This window comes from Etheostoma spectabile, unplaced genomic scaffold, assembly GCF_008692095.1.
Source record: "Etheostoma spectabile isolate EspeVRDwgs_2016 unplaced genomic scaffold, UIUC_Espe_1.0 scaffold465, whole genome shotgun sequence".
Lineage (NCBI taxonomy): Eukaryota > Metazoa > Chordata > Actinopteri > Perciformes > Percidae > Etheostoma > Etheostoma spectabile.
In genome coordinates, this window is record NW_022605616.1 from 388,626 (window position 1) to 403,992 (window position 15,367).

The 15,367-nt window shown below is 41.0% G+C and overlaps 1 protein-coding gene and 1 long non-coding RNA gene across 2 annotated transcripts in view; one reads left to right on the top strand and one right to left on the bottom strand.

Annotated features, from left to right (window-relative positions):
- Nucleotides 1-10,321, bottom strand: part of LOC116686770 (uncharacterized) — an 11,048-nt gene extending 727 nt beyond the window's left edge. The window contains exons 1-2 of the long non-coding RNA XR_004331349.1: nt 10,311-10,321; nt 10,216-10,218 (exon numbers count right to left, since the gene is read on the bottom strand). This is a non-coding gene — a long non-coding RNA (uncharacterized LOC116686770). The remainder of the gene's footprint in view (nt 1-10,215; nt 10,219-10,310) is intronic.
- The window catches only part of slc24a3 (solute carrier family 24 member 3), a 197,871-nt gene extending 183,927 nt beyond the window's left edge, over nt 1-13,944 (top strand). Inside the window, exons 11-17 of the mRNA XM_032511822.1 lie at nt 66-226; nt 2,790-3,030; nt 5,769-5,935; nt 7,838-7,952; nt 8,634-8,746; nt 10,484-10,549; nt 11,444-13,944. Of these exons, the coding sequence (XP_032367713.1) occupies nt 66-226; nt 2,790-3,030; nt 5,769-5,935; nt 7,838-7,952; nt 8,634-8,746; nt 10,484-10,549; nt 11,444-11,593 (1,013 nt within the window). The 3' untranslated portion in view covers nt 11,594-13,944. The remainder of the gene's footprint in view (nt 1-65; nt 227-2,789; nt 3,031-5,768; nt 5,936-7,837; nt 7,953-8,633; nt 8,747-10,483; nt 10,550-11,443) is intronic.
- The last annotated feature ends 1,423 nt before the right edge of the window (nt 13,945-15,367 follow it).

A 15,367-nucleotide genomic window follows, 5' to 3' on the forward strand; every position in this document is an offset into this window, starting at 1 on the left:
GTGTGTGTGTGTGTGTGTGTGTGTGTGTGTGCGCGTGTGTGCATGTGTGCGTGTCTGTTCTGCAGCGAACCACCACAGGAAGCCATCGGTGCTAATGGTGGACGAGCTGCTGTCGGCATACCCCCACCAGCTGTCCTTCTCCGAGGCGGGCATGAGAATCATGATCACCAGCCACTTCTCCCCGAGAACCCGCCTCACCATGGCTTCTCGCATGCTCATCACCGAGGTCAGGATGCACACAGGCGCACCACAGCTGCACTTTTGATCCAAATAAAGAGAGACAAAACAAATTGCTGCCATTTCCAGTTTGAAGCAGACGGCAGTGTGTTTTGCCTTGGAGGGAAAAGTGTTTCAGACAGCCTCTTTAACAAGGTAATCTGGTGGAGGACCATCTCAAGGACCAGTGAAGACATGAGGTAGACACCTGGTTATCTCATTCCACCTCCTACCTGCAGCATACATATGCAGGGATCACATTTTTTTTTTGTGATCAATTTTTTTAAATTTATTTTGGAAAAGTAAACAGCAACAAACAATTACAAACCATACACTGAGACAGAGAACGCGGCCAGAAAGAAAAATAAATAACTAAAATAGAACACATAGGGAGGAAAGGGAAGGGAGGGAGACGAAAAACAACACACGCAGAAACAGACACACCCAAACACATACACAAACAGAAATATACACAGACAGATACAAGACAAGGAACCAAACATGGCAACAGCCCGGACTCCAGCCCGGAATCTCAGTCCAGAGTCATTAATGCGTGCCGTGGAAAGCTGCATATACACCACGTCCAGGTAGACAATGGTCGTGACAGGTCGTGGGGTGGTTCCAACAAGTTGCAGTTATCTTCTTTGCAGCTGTAAGTCCAGCAAATATAGCACGTTTCTGAGATCCAGAGAGTTGGATTGCGTGACACTTGTGGAATATTAGACCCAATATCATGCCAGTTGAGATTGCTACACAGGTCTGGGCAATTGCGCGGCTATATCCTCTCAAGAGTAAGGACAGAGCGGACAGATATCACTAAGAACTGATAAAGCCTAGATACCATCCCACAGTTTTTAGGATGCACAGTAAATAACTTCCGGATAGGATGGATGGGCAAAGGACTCTGCCAAGGGACGCCATACGCTTTGAGTGCTGATCTTAATTAAAGGTAAAAAAAAAAAGAGGAACGTGGTAGATTGAATGTTGATTGAAACCTAAATGTCTGTCTCCAAATGTCTTTTAGATAATTCACGCCAGCAGGAGGGGAGAGAGGTAGCATAGAGCTCACCAAATTAATCTTGGTTAAAACATTAATTTTAACCTCTGGGATACAGGCTTGAATAGACATGGGGAGACCCATTCACTTTTCCATATCTTTCAAGATGTTGTTCAGAGCAGCATAATAGTTATGTTTAATAATCTGGTTTAAGCAGGGGAAGACCTCAATGGCCAAATATTTAAACTGCTTAACAATGGGGATGTTAGCAGGGATGATTGAACTGCAGGCAGAGTCATTTCAATGTAGTGCAAACTTTGACCAGTTAATTTTAAAGCCTGATAAGCTTCCATACTCCTTCTCTAAGAAAACCAAAACATCGTCCGCAAACAATGAGAGATGATGCTGTGTATTTCGAATGCATATCGAGGAGCCATTCATTTCTAGAGAAATGGCAAGTAGTGCTGGACTTAAGGGGCAGCTTTGGCGGGAGGATCTAGAAACTGGAAACAAAAAAGTTGAGGAGGTCCATCCAGTCAAGACTCGGGCTGAGGGATTAGAATTCAAAGTTTTGATCATACCAATTAAAGTTTTACCAAAACCCATCACTTCTAAGACTGACCATAAAAATGGCCACTCAAGTCTGTCAAAAGCTTTCGTTGCATCAAGCAAAAGAAGTGATATTGGGGTCTTACTGTCCTCTGCTGCATCAACGGTGTGGAAGACGTCTAACATTGTTTGCTGCTGGTCTCGTTTTTATGAATCATGTTTGGTCGGGGTTCACTAATCATGCCATATGAGACTCCAAACAACGGGCTAGGAGCTTTGAAAAGATTTTTATGTCAGCGTTAAACAGGCTCAGAGGCCGATAGCTAGAACACTCTGTAGGATCCTTTTCCTTTTTCAAGAGTAAGGCGATCAAGGCAGTTAACATCCCTTTAAAATTCGGCCTTCTCAATACAGAAATTAATCATGTCAAGAAGGAATGGGCCCAGTGGTTCCCAAAAAGTTGCACACAATTCTGGGGGGATCCCATCAAGGCCCGGTGATTTTCCTTTTTGCATATTCCGCATTGCCAATCAGTTCCTCTAAAGTGATCAATTTGTCTAAGTTAGTTGACTTCTCCGATAACTGAGGCAAGTCAAGCTGATTCAACCAGCTGTCACAGTTTTATCCAAAGTAACCTCTAATATATACAGATTGGAATAAAATGTCTGGAAGGATTTATTTATTTCAAAAGGGTCAGTTCTAATATTACCCTCTAAAGATTTAATAGCAATCTGCAAACCAGGTTGCTATTACATATACAAAAGCAGTATGATTGTATAACATGCTGATAGATTTGTATTTTTTTTAGTTTGACCAACATTTGTGAATGTCCTTTGCTGGTGGTTTTTATATAAGCCGTTTCTTATATAACACCAACAAGCCGTTTCTACCCCCCCCCCACATTTTCGTATTTCTTCAATGTAATTTGTAGTTTTTATGTTCGGTGAAACACTTCAACTAAACTAAAACAGAATGTTTGTGTGTGTGTGTGTGTGTGTGTGTGTGTGTGTGTGTGTGTGATATACAGAGGCAGCGTCTAATCAACACCCGAACTTTGACCAACGGTGACTCGGATGTTCCAGTGAAAGTAGGAAGTAGGCGGGGCATAGAAAATGGGCTGTCCAAGGCTGAAAGGGGCGTCAGTGTGCGCCGCGACGACCAAGAGGCGGGCAACGAGACGGAGACCGAGGACAATGAGAACAACGAGAACGATGAAGAGGAAGAAGAAGAGGATGGCGAGGGACCCTTGGTACCCTTCCAGTGCCCAGGTACCTGCTGTAGATGCATCTGTGTGTTATTGTAAATTAGTAATTAATGAATTATTATTTCGCATCACTTTTGTTTAAAGGTCTCATATTGCAAATGAGAATGTTTTTTTTGATTATAAAGCAGGTTGCGTTGCTATATAAATACTGTCAAAGTATCAAGATGACAATACACAGAGAAGTGGCTTAAAGGGACATACGCTAAAACAGAGCATGTTGGACAGAAGTATACAGATATTTTCAGACAGACAGTATGAGAACTGTATGAACCTGAAAATGGGCATAATGTGGGACCTTTAAAGAAATAATTCAATGTTTTTGGAAATTTGTTTTCTTTCCTGGAGTGACTCCAGGAAGTTTCACACAGTCACCGCAAGATAAGGTAGCAGCAAATTACCACCACCAAAATCTACATTGTCTATTAGGGCTGTCGGAACGAATTCCGAAAGTTGAATATAATTTGAATAGTAAAAAAATCTATACTATTTGAATGCTGAAGTTACTATTCAAATGTGATTTTATTTTTTTATAAATAGGTTCACTAATCTCCCTCTTCTCACGTCACTTCTGATGAACTATAACTTACGGTAGTGAGAAACACAAGACTCTAAAATCAACATCCACTGAGACAAAAAGCTTATGTTATCAATAGTTAGCTGCGTTGCGAGTAATAGGAGCTTAGCTAGGAGCTTAGCTGGGAGCTTCATGGAGACAGCTAAAGATTATGTTAGCTGGCCTACAGCTGTCAGAGATAGTTTATACTTCATATATTACCTTCAAACAGCTGTATTGTCAGTAACGTGACAATCTGCAAGAAACAGGTTGCTTTTAAATCAATAAATTACAGGGTTCAACATAATAAATATAGCTTTTTACACGATTATGCCTGTAGAACAGGTAGGTGTGTATTGACTTTTTAATCATGGAAGTTTTATTGTGTAGCGTTAATTCATCTACGCCTGCAGCAGTAATTAATCCTCAGTATTGTTTCCAGTTCCAATTATGTGCTGTGTGAGGTACTGCACACACTTTGGCTCTCTGCGATCAACTAAGGCCACTGCTTATGTCGAGACTTGCACTAAAATAGTTGTGACAGTACCGTTTGGCTTAGTTATAATGCCGTTAGCATTGTGGCTAACACTATTGTTAGTGTTACTTAATTTATGACAAATCATTTCAGCTGTGCTTTCTAACATGATGTCATTGTGCTAACCAAGCAACGTTAGCCTTTACAATACACTTGTTAGATAATGTTTCATTACATAGTTCTCTGTTGATTTGTGTTTGTGTCAGAAACTGCAAGGCCTATTACTCGCTTAAAATGTTTTCAGAAACACGTTTCGGTGAACTATTTTACTAAAATATAAGATCGTATTCTGAACAAACCTCCATGACAGTCTGGCTTTGAATTTCTGGAGAAGCTAGACCCACATGACGCATCAGCTGCTGGTTTTCATTTTTAGGCGCCGTCTGCTTTTATGGTGACGTATTACGTCTCGTCGCTTTGGTGTGTTCCGAGGCACTTTTTTGACCAACTTGGGGAGACTGATCAGTCCAACTGCTTTTTCTGCCAAGGGTCGGCCGTCTGGTTGGTGTGTCAGGGGCTTTAAACACCTGCACTGCTGATCACACAGAACACTCACAACACAGACAGACAGACGGGGAGAAGCTTTCAGCTAGAAGGTAGAGGGGCCGGAGCAGAGCGCGTGAGAGCAAACAAGATACATATGTTTTAAAAGTGGTGCCATGTATATTGTTGAACATCAGGCTAGCTGTTTCCCCCCGCTAAGCTAAGCTAACAATGTCTCAACTACAGCGCCATACTTAACAGATGTGATTTAAAAAAATAAGCAAGAATAAGCTGAAAAACTGAAAATTATAACAAAAAGATTTAAAGTTTTTAGTTAAAGTTTAACTAAAGCAGAAGCACACAAATGTTTGCTGGTGTAAGCAATTATTATTGATCATCGGCAAGTGTAATTCGTATCCAATCAAATGTGTGGATCAAATTATGTCTTTTTGTGTCTTTATTCCAATTTGGCAATTGAGTTAAATTAAGTAGAAACAATTTAGCAAATTAAGTAGTTTATTAGTTTTTATCCTTTAAATTAACTTATTAACATTTTAATCTTACTACTGCATTCTTTTCTTCATATGAAGTGCAGTATATGACCATACAATGTTCACCTTTGTCTCCCTTTGCAAAAACACACAACCTGTATGAGCGATACTAATAAAGAAATGAAAACATTTCAAAGCTATGGACAGAAATAAACTTGCATTAATCTTTTTTTTTTTTTTTAAACCAGAATAGGACAGTAAACTGTTCTTATGGGTGGATATCAGTTTAAATCTTGGAGAACTTAGTGTCATGGCACAACCACAACCCTGGCGAAATCTTATTTACTCTCGTTAGGTCTAGAGATTGCATGTGTTGGTTTTGCTTGGCCTACCATATCATAGCTTGCACCGTTCTACTCTTCTCTTTGGACAAGCTCCATCTTTGTTCAGGTGTCAGACAGCGTCAACATCAAGTTGACAGTTCATTTGTAGACATTTAAAGACACGGACATAACATCAACACAACTTGTTGGGGAAAACGTCACGACAAATCAGCCAATAGAAACCAAGAGGTGGATTATGACGTAATATAGTATAAGAGGGTATAATAATCTGTCTTTTTCCGCTGCCTCCATGTCTCTGAGCCATGACACTGTGTCTCCTATCTTGTGTGTTTGCAGCGGGTGTGTTTAACAAGCTGAAGTGGCTGGTGGCCTGGCCTCTGTGCCTGCTGCTCTACGTCACCGTCCCCAACTGCGCCAAGCCTCGCTGGGAAAACTACTTCATGTTATCCTTCTTCAGCTCCACCCTGTGGATCGCCGCCTTCTCCTACGTCATGGTCTGGATGGTGAGAGACTGGGAAGAAAAGAGGGGAAGGCAAACTGGCAGAAATGGGGATAGCAACATACATTCTCCGTGATATGCTTTTCTGCAATAGCGTGTGGGATTTTATACATTTGTTTAACATTTTTAATGTTGTAGCAATGTAGCAATTAACCTGTGAAATTAACAAAAAATTAAATTAATAGAAGATTGGCTGGAATGGAAAGTAAAAGAAACCCAAATTGGAGCAGGGAGGACGGTGTTCTGGTGGTGGAGGAGGTTTATTAGTGAAAACATGAAAAAAGGGTAATTTAGTAGCATATTGTTAAACACAATACAGTAATGTGAGCTATTTAAATTAGCTGGATACATGGTTAAACATAATTTCTTCTTACCAGTGTATCGCCTTTGTCCACAACAATCGCAATAAGTAGCTGAAATAAAGCAACTGAATGCTGCTGAGCCAAGATCCAAATACAAGTCCAGATTTTTGCATAGGTTTGTGGAAGATTAAGGTGCACGTATTTTGGCTAAGGTTTGGCTATATGGTTAAGGGTAAAAAGGGTAAAAAGCTATTTCACATTTTGGAGTCTACAAACGTTGGAAAAGCTCAAAGAGTTAATAAATAACAATTAAAAAAGGTTAAAGACTAAACTTGCTAACAGACCTAAAACCTTAGTGAAACGCTGCACGTCTAAAATTCAAAAAGCATTCATCCAACCATCCAACACTTAGCACATGGCAGGTGTACTGCTGTGGACCGACAGAAGTGTAGTTGAGAGTGAAGCAGTGACTGCAGCTGTGGCTCAAGAGGTAGAGCATTAGAGGTTGAGCAATGAACCTTAGGTTGCTCCTGTTGAGGAGGCTAGCACCTTGCATAGCAGCTGCGCCATCATTGATTTATGTGGATGGATGAATGGGAGGCAAATTGTAAAGCTAAGGAAGAAAAAGAGCTAAATAAACGCTGCAAGCAGCAGTACTGATAACCAAGCAATCAACCCCGTTCCAAAAAGACATCGCTCCAAGCGGGCACTGCACTGGTTCTAGCAATTTAGGGTTCAGTATCTTGCAACATGTAGACTGCAGAGGCAAGGGATTCAACCACCAACCTTCTGATTGGTAGACGACAACTCTACCTCCTGAGCTACAGACATAGTAAAGCTAGCTTTTGGCCTTACCGGGACACAAACACCAGCCTCCTGGGTCTTGTGTTTAAAGAGCAATGTGCAGGTTGGACACCCCTATACAGCACAGTGTATATTAATGAGAAACAACTAGATTCTCAAAACTGGAGGAATATATAACTGGCATAAACGATATTTTGAGATAAAATTGTGATAAAATAACTTCTGAATCTATAAATCACTGGACTGGAAGTGACATCACGCGGGAGTCTGGTCAAGTTTATGCTCAAAGCACAATGGACGTGGATGAAGAAACCAAGCTCTCCAATGGCCCACAGGCCTATAATTATGAGCCTCCTAGGCAAGATAAAGGCCAGGCGGAGATTGGGGTGGGGATCAGGGGGAGGAACAATGGAAAGAAGTAGAGTTGTGGTGTCAACAAACCCAGTGGCAAATAGGGCAAGTGACTTGGTGAGTTACTGTAGCATGGTGGCTAACGCTGGTTCATCTAGGCTAGCTAGTACCTTAGTGTAATGCAATAAATCTGCTTTCGCAAACATACTTTCGACATTGTTCCTAATTAAACATACATGTAGATTTATTTAATTTAAGCCGCAACGTTTTGTCTTCTCATATTCTTAACCTAGGATTTTATTGCTGAGACAGGGACTGTGCAGTCCATCCAAACGGGTTAGCATTTTCTTTTCCAAGCCCATCTCAAGCTGTCTCATCTTTCTCCTATCACTCTAACACAAAGAAAACTGTCAAAATACTGTCTCTGTCTCTCTTTGTCTGTGCGTCAGGTAACAGTGATAGGCTTCACACTTGGTATTCCTGATGTCATCATGGGCATCACCTTCCTGGCAGCCGGCACCAGCGTCCCTGATTGCATGGCCAGCCTGATAGTGGCACGACAAGGTAATCATACACACACACACACACACACACAACACAATGACAGGTTACCAAGCTGTCATTTAACACAAACACACACACCTATGGCTCGATGGATTCCAAACAACAGAATCAAAGTGAGGTTGTTGTTAAAGAGTCAGAGAGGGGGAGAGATGGCTAGGGAGGATGGGGTGTGTGTATCTGTGTGTGTGTGTGTGTGTGTGTGTGTGTGTGTGTGTGTGTGTGTGTAGGTGTAGGCGCGTCATCTTTTTCTGCTGTCCCTCTTCCATCCCTGTGGTGAGACTGTAAAAGAATGTGGGGGTGGTGAGGGACGACAGCCCAACAGGGTCCCTTTCTCCATCCTTTCATCTGGGTTTATTATTGCTCCTGTCATCAAATATTTAAACGTCTGTCTGACTGCTCGCTGGGAGACACACACTCGCCACCGCAGTTTGGCCATCCGTCTTTCGCTTTGTAGCCGCTGTTGCTTCACCACTTTGTTGTTTCTGTAGGACGTCAGTCAGACAGATACTCTGCTGATCTTGTCCACATCCACCTACCTCTGTGCCAACATATTGCACACACACACACACACACACCCACACCCAGCGTCGTCTCCTTGTTGCCCACTCACTCACTTTTCCTTTCATGCTGTCTTTCTTTTTCTGTCCTGTTCCGTCTGTTTCTCCTGCTTTCTTTGTCCAGGAATGGGCGACATGGCGGTGTCCAACTCCATTGGCAGTAACGTGTTTGACATCTTGGTGGGACTTGGTCTCCCCTGGGCCCTACAGACGCTGGCTATCAACTATGGCTCAGATGTAAGTAGCACACTCCTCGATGTACATCAATGATACAGAGACTGGTGAAACCAGCTAAATACCAAAGTTCTATGATGGTCACACCCCTACTAATGAGTCAAACATAGCTGGTTATAGCTCAGCAATAGAAACTCATCGTGCATTCTATTTGTACTCGGAGGTCTGAGGTCAAAGTTGGAAACACCCCCGCCCCCACTGAACTCAGATTCCCGAGTTGGGAAGTCAGACAACCTTGCAGTACCACGAGCTCAAAATCCAACATGGATGCTCCGTGCATCAACAGTAGTGAAAGCAGTAGTAACGTACAGTTTATTAGCACTTCTGTCTTATTTGTATGTCACTAAATCAGCTGTACACAAAGTCTTGTCCATCGTCTATCTGTAGACATGTTGTTACACTGTTTGTATGCACAAAAACAGCTTCATACGTTGTTATTAACTGGTATTGCTAACAATGGCTAACTTGGCTAGAGCCAAGCCCACATTGAAAAATACGATTTGTAAATGGAAAGCATTCAACTCGGGTGTGATGTCGTTCAAGCTCCGGCTTTCGGTAAATGGAACACACTATCATTATTTGTAGCAACACACTTTGTGCAATCAACCTTGTTTTAACAAAAACAGTTACGGTTACAGTGGAAATGTTACCATTAAAGTTTATGATCGTTTCTGTACACAGTCTTTTTTGCTGTTTTCAAAATGCTATTTTGCATTAATTAAAATATTTAATGGTCACGCTTCATCTTGTAGCTGGTTGGCAGGGTTCCAGACTCAAAACTCTGTATATAAGCATGTAATAAAACGTCAATGGAGACATTGAACAGGGAAAAACACTTCTGGAACCCGAGCAGTCAAAAAAGTGGGGGTCAGTGTTGAGCTCTATAGTATATAGTCAATCTGTGACGAGACCAAATCCTACAGCACTGCCGACAAGCGGGGTTAAGACCGAAAACAAAGAGAGGAGGCGTAACGTTAGGCTAAGGCTAACCCTAACCCCGGACTGTTGAGCAACTGAGTCGTACATTGGAAAGGGAAAGAATTCCACATACAAAGCGTCAACAATGAGTGTCCTCAGTTCCCAAATGCTTATTGAGTGTTGTTAAAAGGAAAGGTGATGTAACACAGTGGTAAACAGGCCCCTGTCCCAGCTTTTTTGGAACGTGTTGCAGGCATCAAATTCAGAATGAGAAAACAGTTAAGTTTATCAGTTCAAACATTCAATCAATCAAACTTTATTTCTAAAGCACATTTAAAACAACCAGTTCGACCAAAGTGCTGTACGTTGACATGAAATAATAAATAGACAGAATGCAACACCAGACAAACACAACATACAGGTCTCATGCCGGATTAAAAGCCATTCCATTTAGTGTATTCAATTGAATATGGGTTGAAAAGGATTTGTAAATCATTGTATTCTGTTTTTATTTACGTTTTACACAACATTCTAACTTCATTGGAATTAGTCACGGCCTTGAGGGGGGACTACTTTTCCGTTCCCTCGCAATAAGTTTTGAAATGAAAAGACAATATGCAAAGTCAGGGGTGTTGCACCAACACTACACTGTCAGAGAATCTGCATCTCGCTTCTGCTTTACAGAGCATTGATTTTGCAAAAGAGAGGAAATATATTCATGTAAGATCATTCCAAAAGTTCTTTTTGTTCTTTTTCTACTTATTTGTCTTCAAAGTGATGTACTACTGTAGTACTAATGTCCCACACATGATCTTGTTGCAGATCAAACTCAACAGTAAAGGACTGATCTTCTCTGTGGGGCTCCTGCTGGCGTCTGTGTTTATGACTGTGAGTATATACAGCATGTCTTATCAGTAGGGATGGAACAGTACACTCACTTCTTACAATTTATTTAACAAAAAGAGCAAGACAAATGACTGAAAAATAGTTCTTCATTTATATAAACAGCTAAATAACAGATGTGTCCTCTTATCAAAAGTGACACTGATGAAATTGTATTAAATGCAATTTCAGTTGCTCTTTTAATAAGTGCAGATAACACAAATTAAATGAAAAATTCTAATTAGATTTTTTAAAACAAATTTCACATTCAAATAACTAAATAAAGAACTTGAGAAGCTGTAGTGACGTCTGAAGCCAAACAAGTGAAATCAAAAGTAAAATAACGCCCTAGGCAGTTTAAAATTGCAACATTGCGATTCTTTTTTTTTTTTTAATCTCAACCTGTTGTAATATTTAAAAACGTTTCGATTAATAACGTATTCATGATGCATGGTTGCATCCCTACTTCTTACTAATTCCTCTTACAGATTTCTGTCTCAATCTGTCTATTGATCTGTTTACCTGCCTGTTTCTCCACCCACATCCCTGTCCGTCTCTCTCTCCGTCCCTCTGTTTGTCCGCCTCACTTTCCCTCTGTCTGTCACACTGTCTGTCTGCCTCTCTCTCTGTCCGTCTGTATGTCCGCCTCACCGTCCGTCTGTCTGTCTGTCTGTCTGTCTGTCTGTCTGTCTGTCTGCCCATCTCCCTGTCTGTATCTCTGTCCGTCCATCTCTCTGTCTGTATCTCTGCCTATCCATCTGTCTTGTCTTTCTGTCTGTCTCTGTCTATCGCTCTGTCTGTCTCCCTGTCCATCCGTCTGTCTGTCTCCCTGTCTGTGTGTCTGCCTTCCGTTTGTCTGTCTGACTATCTGTCTGTCTCCCTGTCCGTCTGTCTGTCCAGGTCCTGGGAGTTCACCTAAATAAGTGGACTTTGGACAAGCGCCTGGGTTTCATGTGTCTCCTCCTCTACTCCGTCTTCCTGTGTTTCTCCTGCCTCATCGAGTACAACATCTTCACCTTTGTCAACCTGCCAACCTGCCGGGATGAATGAGACACACGGACACACACACACACACACACACACACACACACATTCACATTGAAAATGGTGTTTGCAAGGAATTCCAAGTAAAGTGAAGTATTAAATAGAGGGTGGTGTCTGACCATGGAACGAGAACCTGAAAGTATCAATCTGAAAAATTATTTGCAAACACGGTTTAATACCGGTCTGATTCACACCCACTGTTTTCTGCTTTTATTCCCGTCTATGAGAAGACGTCCCAATCTGCTACTCTTTTTCTGATGCCTGTCTTTCTGCTCGGTGCAATATGGAGCTGCTCAGATGTTTGCTCACAATCAATCAGAGGGCAGGATTAAGTTTCAGGAGCAGAGAGAGAAACGACTGACTCGTTACAAACCGTCACACAGGACAGCACTGAGGACAGCAGCCACAACAACAAAAACTCTCTGTCCGACTACTGCTTGCTTCTGACGTGAGGACCTTTTCTTTTGAAACTTCCCCGTATTTAGGTGTGAAAGTAGTCATGTTTTCTAGCTGCTAACCTTTCCTGAGAGGAAAGGCAGGTCTTTTAGATCTACTAGTTGAGAGTAATAACAATAAAAGCAATGATGTAAATGGGTGGGAGGGTGTAGGTTAGCTCTGTGATACAGATAATGTCGTTGAAACATTACAACCAGGGTACGATTTGGAAAAAAAAGCAGGGGAAGGGGGGTTTGAGTAAACAAAACATAACACGCAAGAATTAAATCCCCCCTTTTCAATACCATGGATGCCACTAGGCCAGCCATGCCAAAACACTTAAATATGCACCAATGGAAAAAAATCTCATGTGAAATAGCACATAGTGGTGTCAACATAAAAGCGTTTTCTAGCCAAAGGGCGAAATTCACTTTGTCGTGAAAACGAAATAATTTCACCCAGGAAACGCTTGTTTGTGTGTTTTAATCCATTCCAAGACTTTTTTCCTAAACTTAGCTAGTTGTTTGGGTGCCTAAAGTTAACTGTCATCGCGGCATTTTCTGGCTAAACTCCACTACCACAACCCCTGAAAGGAGCGTCATCTGGCGGTTCCTGTAGCCGGCCTCCAGTCACCTATTGGCGGCTAAACACCTGCTGTTGGAAGCCGGCGTCCTGGAGCTCTGTAGCGGCTAAATACAACCAGCAGCTGGCGCTCAGATTTTATTGTTCCACGGCACTATGTGTTCACATTACAGCGCTTTACTTTAATTTAAAATCCTTCTATTTAAAGTATAAAATATATGGGCTATTGGTGACGTAGCATTGATCACTCTGAGCCCCCCCTTAGTCATACATTTTTGTCCATTTTGTGAGGCAGGGATCCAACCCCCACTAACACCCCCCCTCCAGCAAATCGTACCCTGATTACAAACAAACATTACATTTATTTCATTAGCACAATTCTTCAGGCAAAAGTAAGATCTGTTATGCAGATGAGCACATTTTTCAAACGCCATTACCTGAGGACTAATTAGATTCCCATTATGTGGGCATACTTAAGTGTTTTTGTTTAGAACATTTTAGGACATACAGCTACACAACTTGGGGTAAAAAAAAATACCCGAACCCCCCCTCCCCCCCTTCACAAAACCAGGGCATTATCCACTCACCTTTTTATATAAATTAAATTCAATAGCATCACGGCTGTAGCTTCTATGTTTTGTACTGGAAATGAATTAGCTTCATGGAAAGTTCTTTTCTTTTCTTTCTGTAAATAGTACACCTTTGTAAATACCCCCCCTCCCCCCGGATGTCATATTTATTATTTATTCATGTCATACGCACATTTCTCCTCTGGAAGTCACAAAACACCCGGGCAGGATTTTTATTTTTATGGAAAAACCTTTTGAGGAAATCTACACCTAAGATCTTTTTCAGAAGACCACTCGTGTCCAAACAATCACAATTTCCTCCAAAGGTTTTGTTGATTTCATTAATGAACTTGATTGTTGTGTGTGTGTGTGTGTGTGTGTGTGTGTGTGTGTGTGTGTGTGTGTGTGTGTGTGTGTGTGTGTGTGTGTGTGTGTGTGTTAAAAGAATTCAAACTTGCACTGAAGAGCTTATACTAGCTTCACAGGGAGACTGTGAGTGTTTCTCCTCCCAACGCGTGCTGATTATAAGGATAACTTCCTTGTAAAATGAAGCAGGTCTATATGAAATTATATTGTTAAGGTTTTAGGAAGCAAATGTTATGTTTTGGGATATTGTTGTGGAAAGGTCTCACAGTGTGTGCTGCCACCTAGGGGACAGAAATAATGAGCTGCTGCTTTTTTCTCATCCAAATAGAATAATAACAGCATTTAAAACAACTGGGGAGCAAGTTGGACGAGGTATTTCCTCTGTGTTGGATGGATTTTATGTCCAAACTTAGGAAGTAAGATTTTAATGAAGTGGTAGTGTCGTAGGAGTAAAGATGCAACATAAAGCATCAGACTTTTATCCCAGCTTTATCCCAAAACGTTAAGGTCTGGGGTTTTGACTTCTTTTTTTTTTATCCAGGAGTTGTTTGTATTTTGTAATACCTAATGTCTAGATTTGTCCAGATATGGTAGGTTTGTGGTAAATTGAGATAGGTATTCCTACTAGTTTTTAGAGCATGTACAACGTGGTTTGTGAATCCCTACGGGGGAATTTGTATTCCGCTACAGGAGTCAAGGCACAACGCCAGTGAAGTCACACTATTTTCTCAAAGACTTCCACCACAGAAATGACAGAAACACTTAAGACAATTGCGAAAATACACAACTAAGCCTGATTTGTTTCAGGGACACTTTTAATTTATTGATCAGAAATGTAAAATACCAAATCTGAGAGTATTTCGAATGTACAAATAATTGTTTTTTTTTGTTTATATACTGTATATCGACCATATTTAATTATTTCAGAGACACAGGTAGAGTACTCTGTGCCAAGACCGGAAAACAGGGTTTAAATGTGTTTTGAATCTTGTGTGATGCAATAACTATGAGCTTACGGATGTGTAAATATGCTGCTTTAAAGATCAAAGAGGAATTTATAATAGATTTTAACATGATGTATTCATATTGTCGATAATGTCTGTCAAAATGTGGCACTGTTACAGCATTATTTATGGAACTATTTATCAATCACTATACAAACAATCAAAACAGGACTGTTGTTAACAAACGGAGCCCTACAACTCTCAACATCAGGAAAAAATGGGCTTCCATAAATTCTCTGAAAGAACTGCTGATATATTAATGAATGGACAACCAGACAGAGATCCATTAAATCCAAGTAACTATTCCTTAATTTTAAGGTTAACATGTTTGCGAATTCATCTGACCTGCTGTGCACTGCCTTAAAGACTCTTTCGGTTAAGAGCAAATATTAATTGAAAGTTTACAATCTGAGCTCTGTCTCAATTTAAGTAGAATTGTTCCAAATTACATAGTTGAAGGACCTTCTTGAGAATTAACACTGGCATATAATTTCATTTAATGAAATTGTAAGGAAGCCATGGGACCAATGAAATAAAGTGTGTCTCTTTTAAATCCCAACATGCTGATGACTGTTGGTACTTTGGAAATCACTGTTCAAAGTTTGGTTTCAAAACATCGACAGTTGGTGATTTGAATGACATTAAGAAGTGGATCTTTATGCATGTGTATTGTAGCATTCCTGGCTCGAACCAATAGAGACAGAGCACATTGCGTCATACTTCATACTGAAATACACGCCCACCAAGGGGAACAACTTTCCGTTTACTTGTAATACAGGAAGCAGTGGTGGTTCTACATTCAATTACACCCAGGGCGAGAGCCC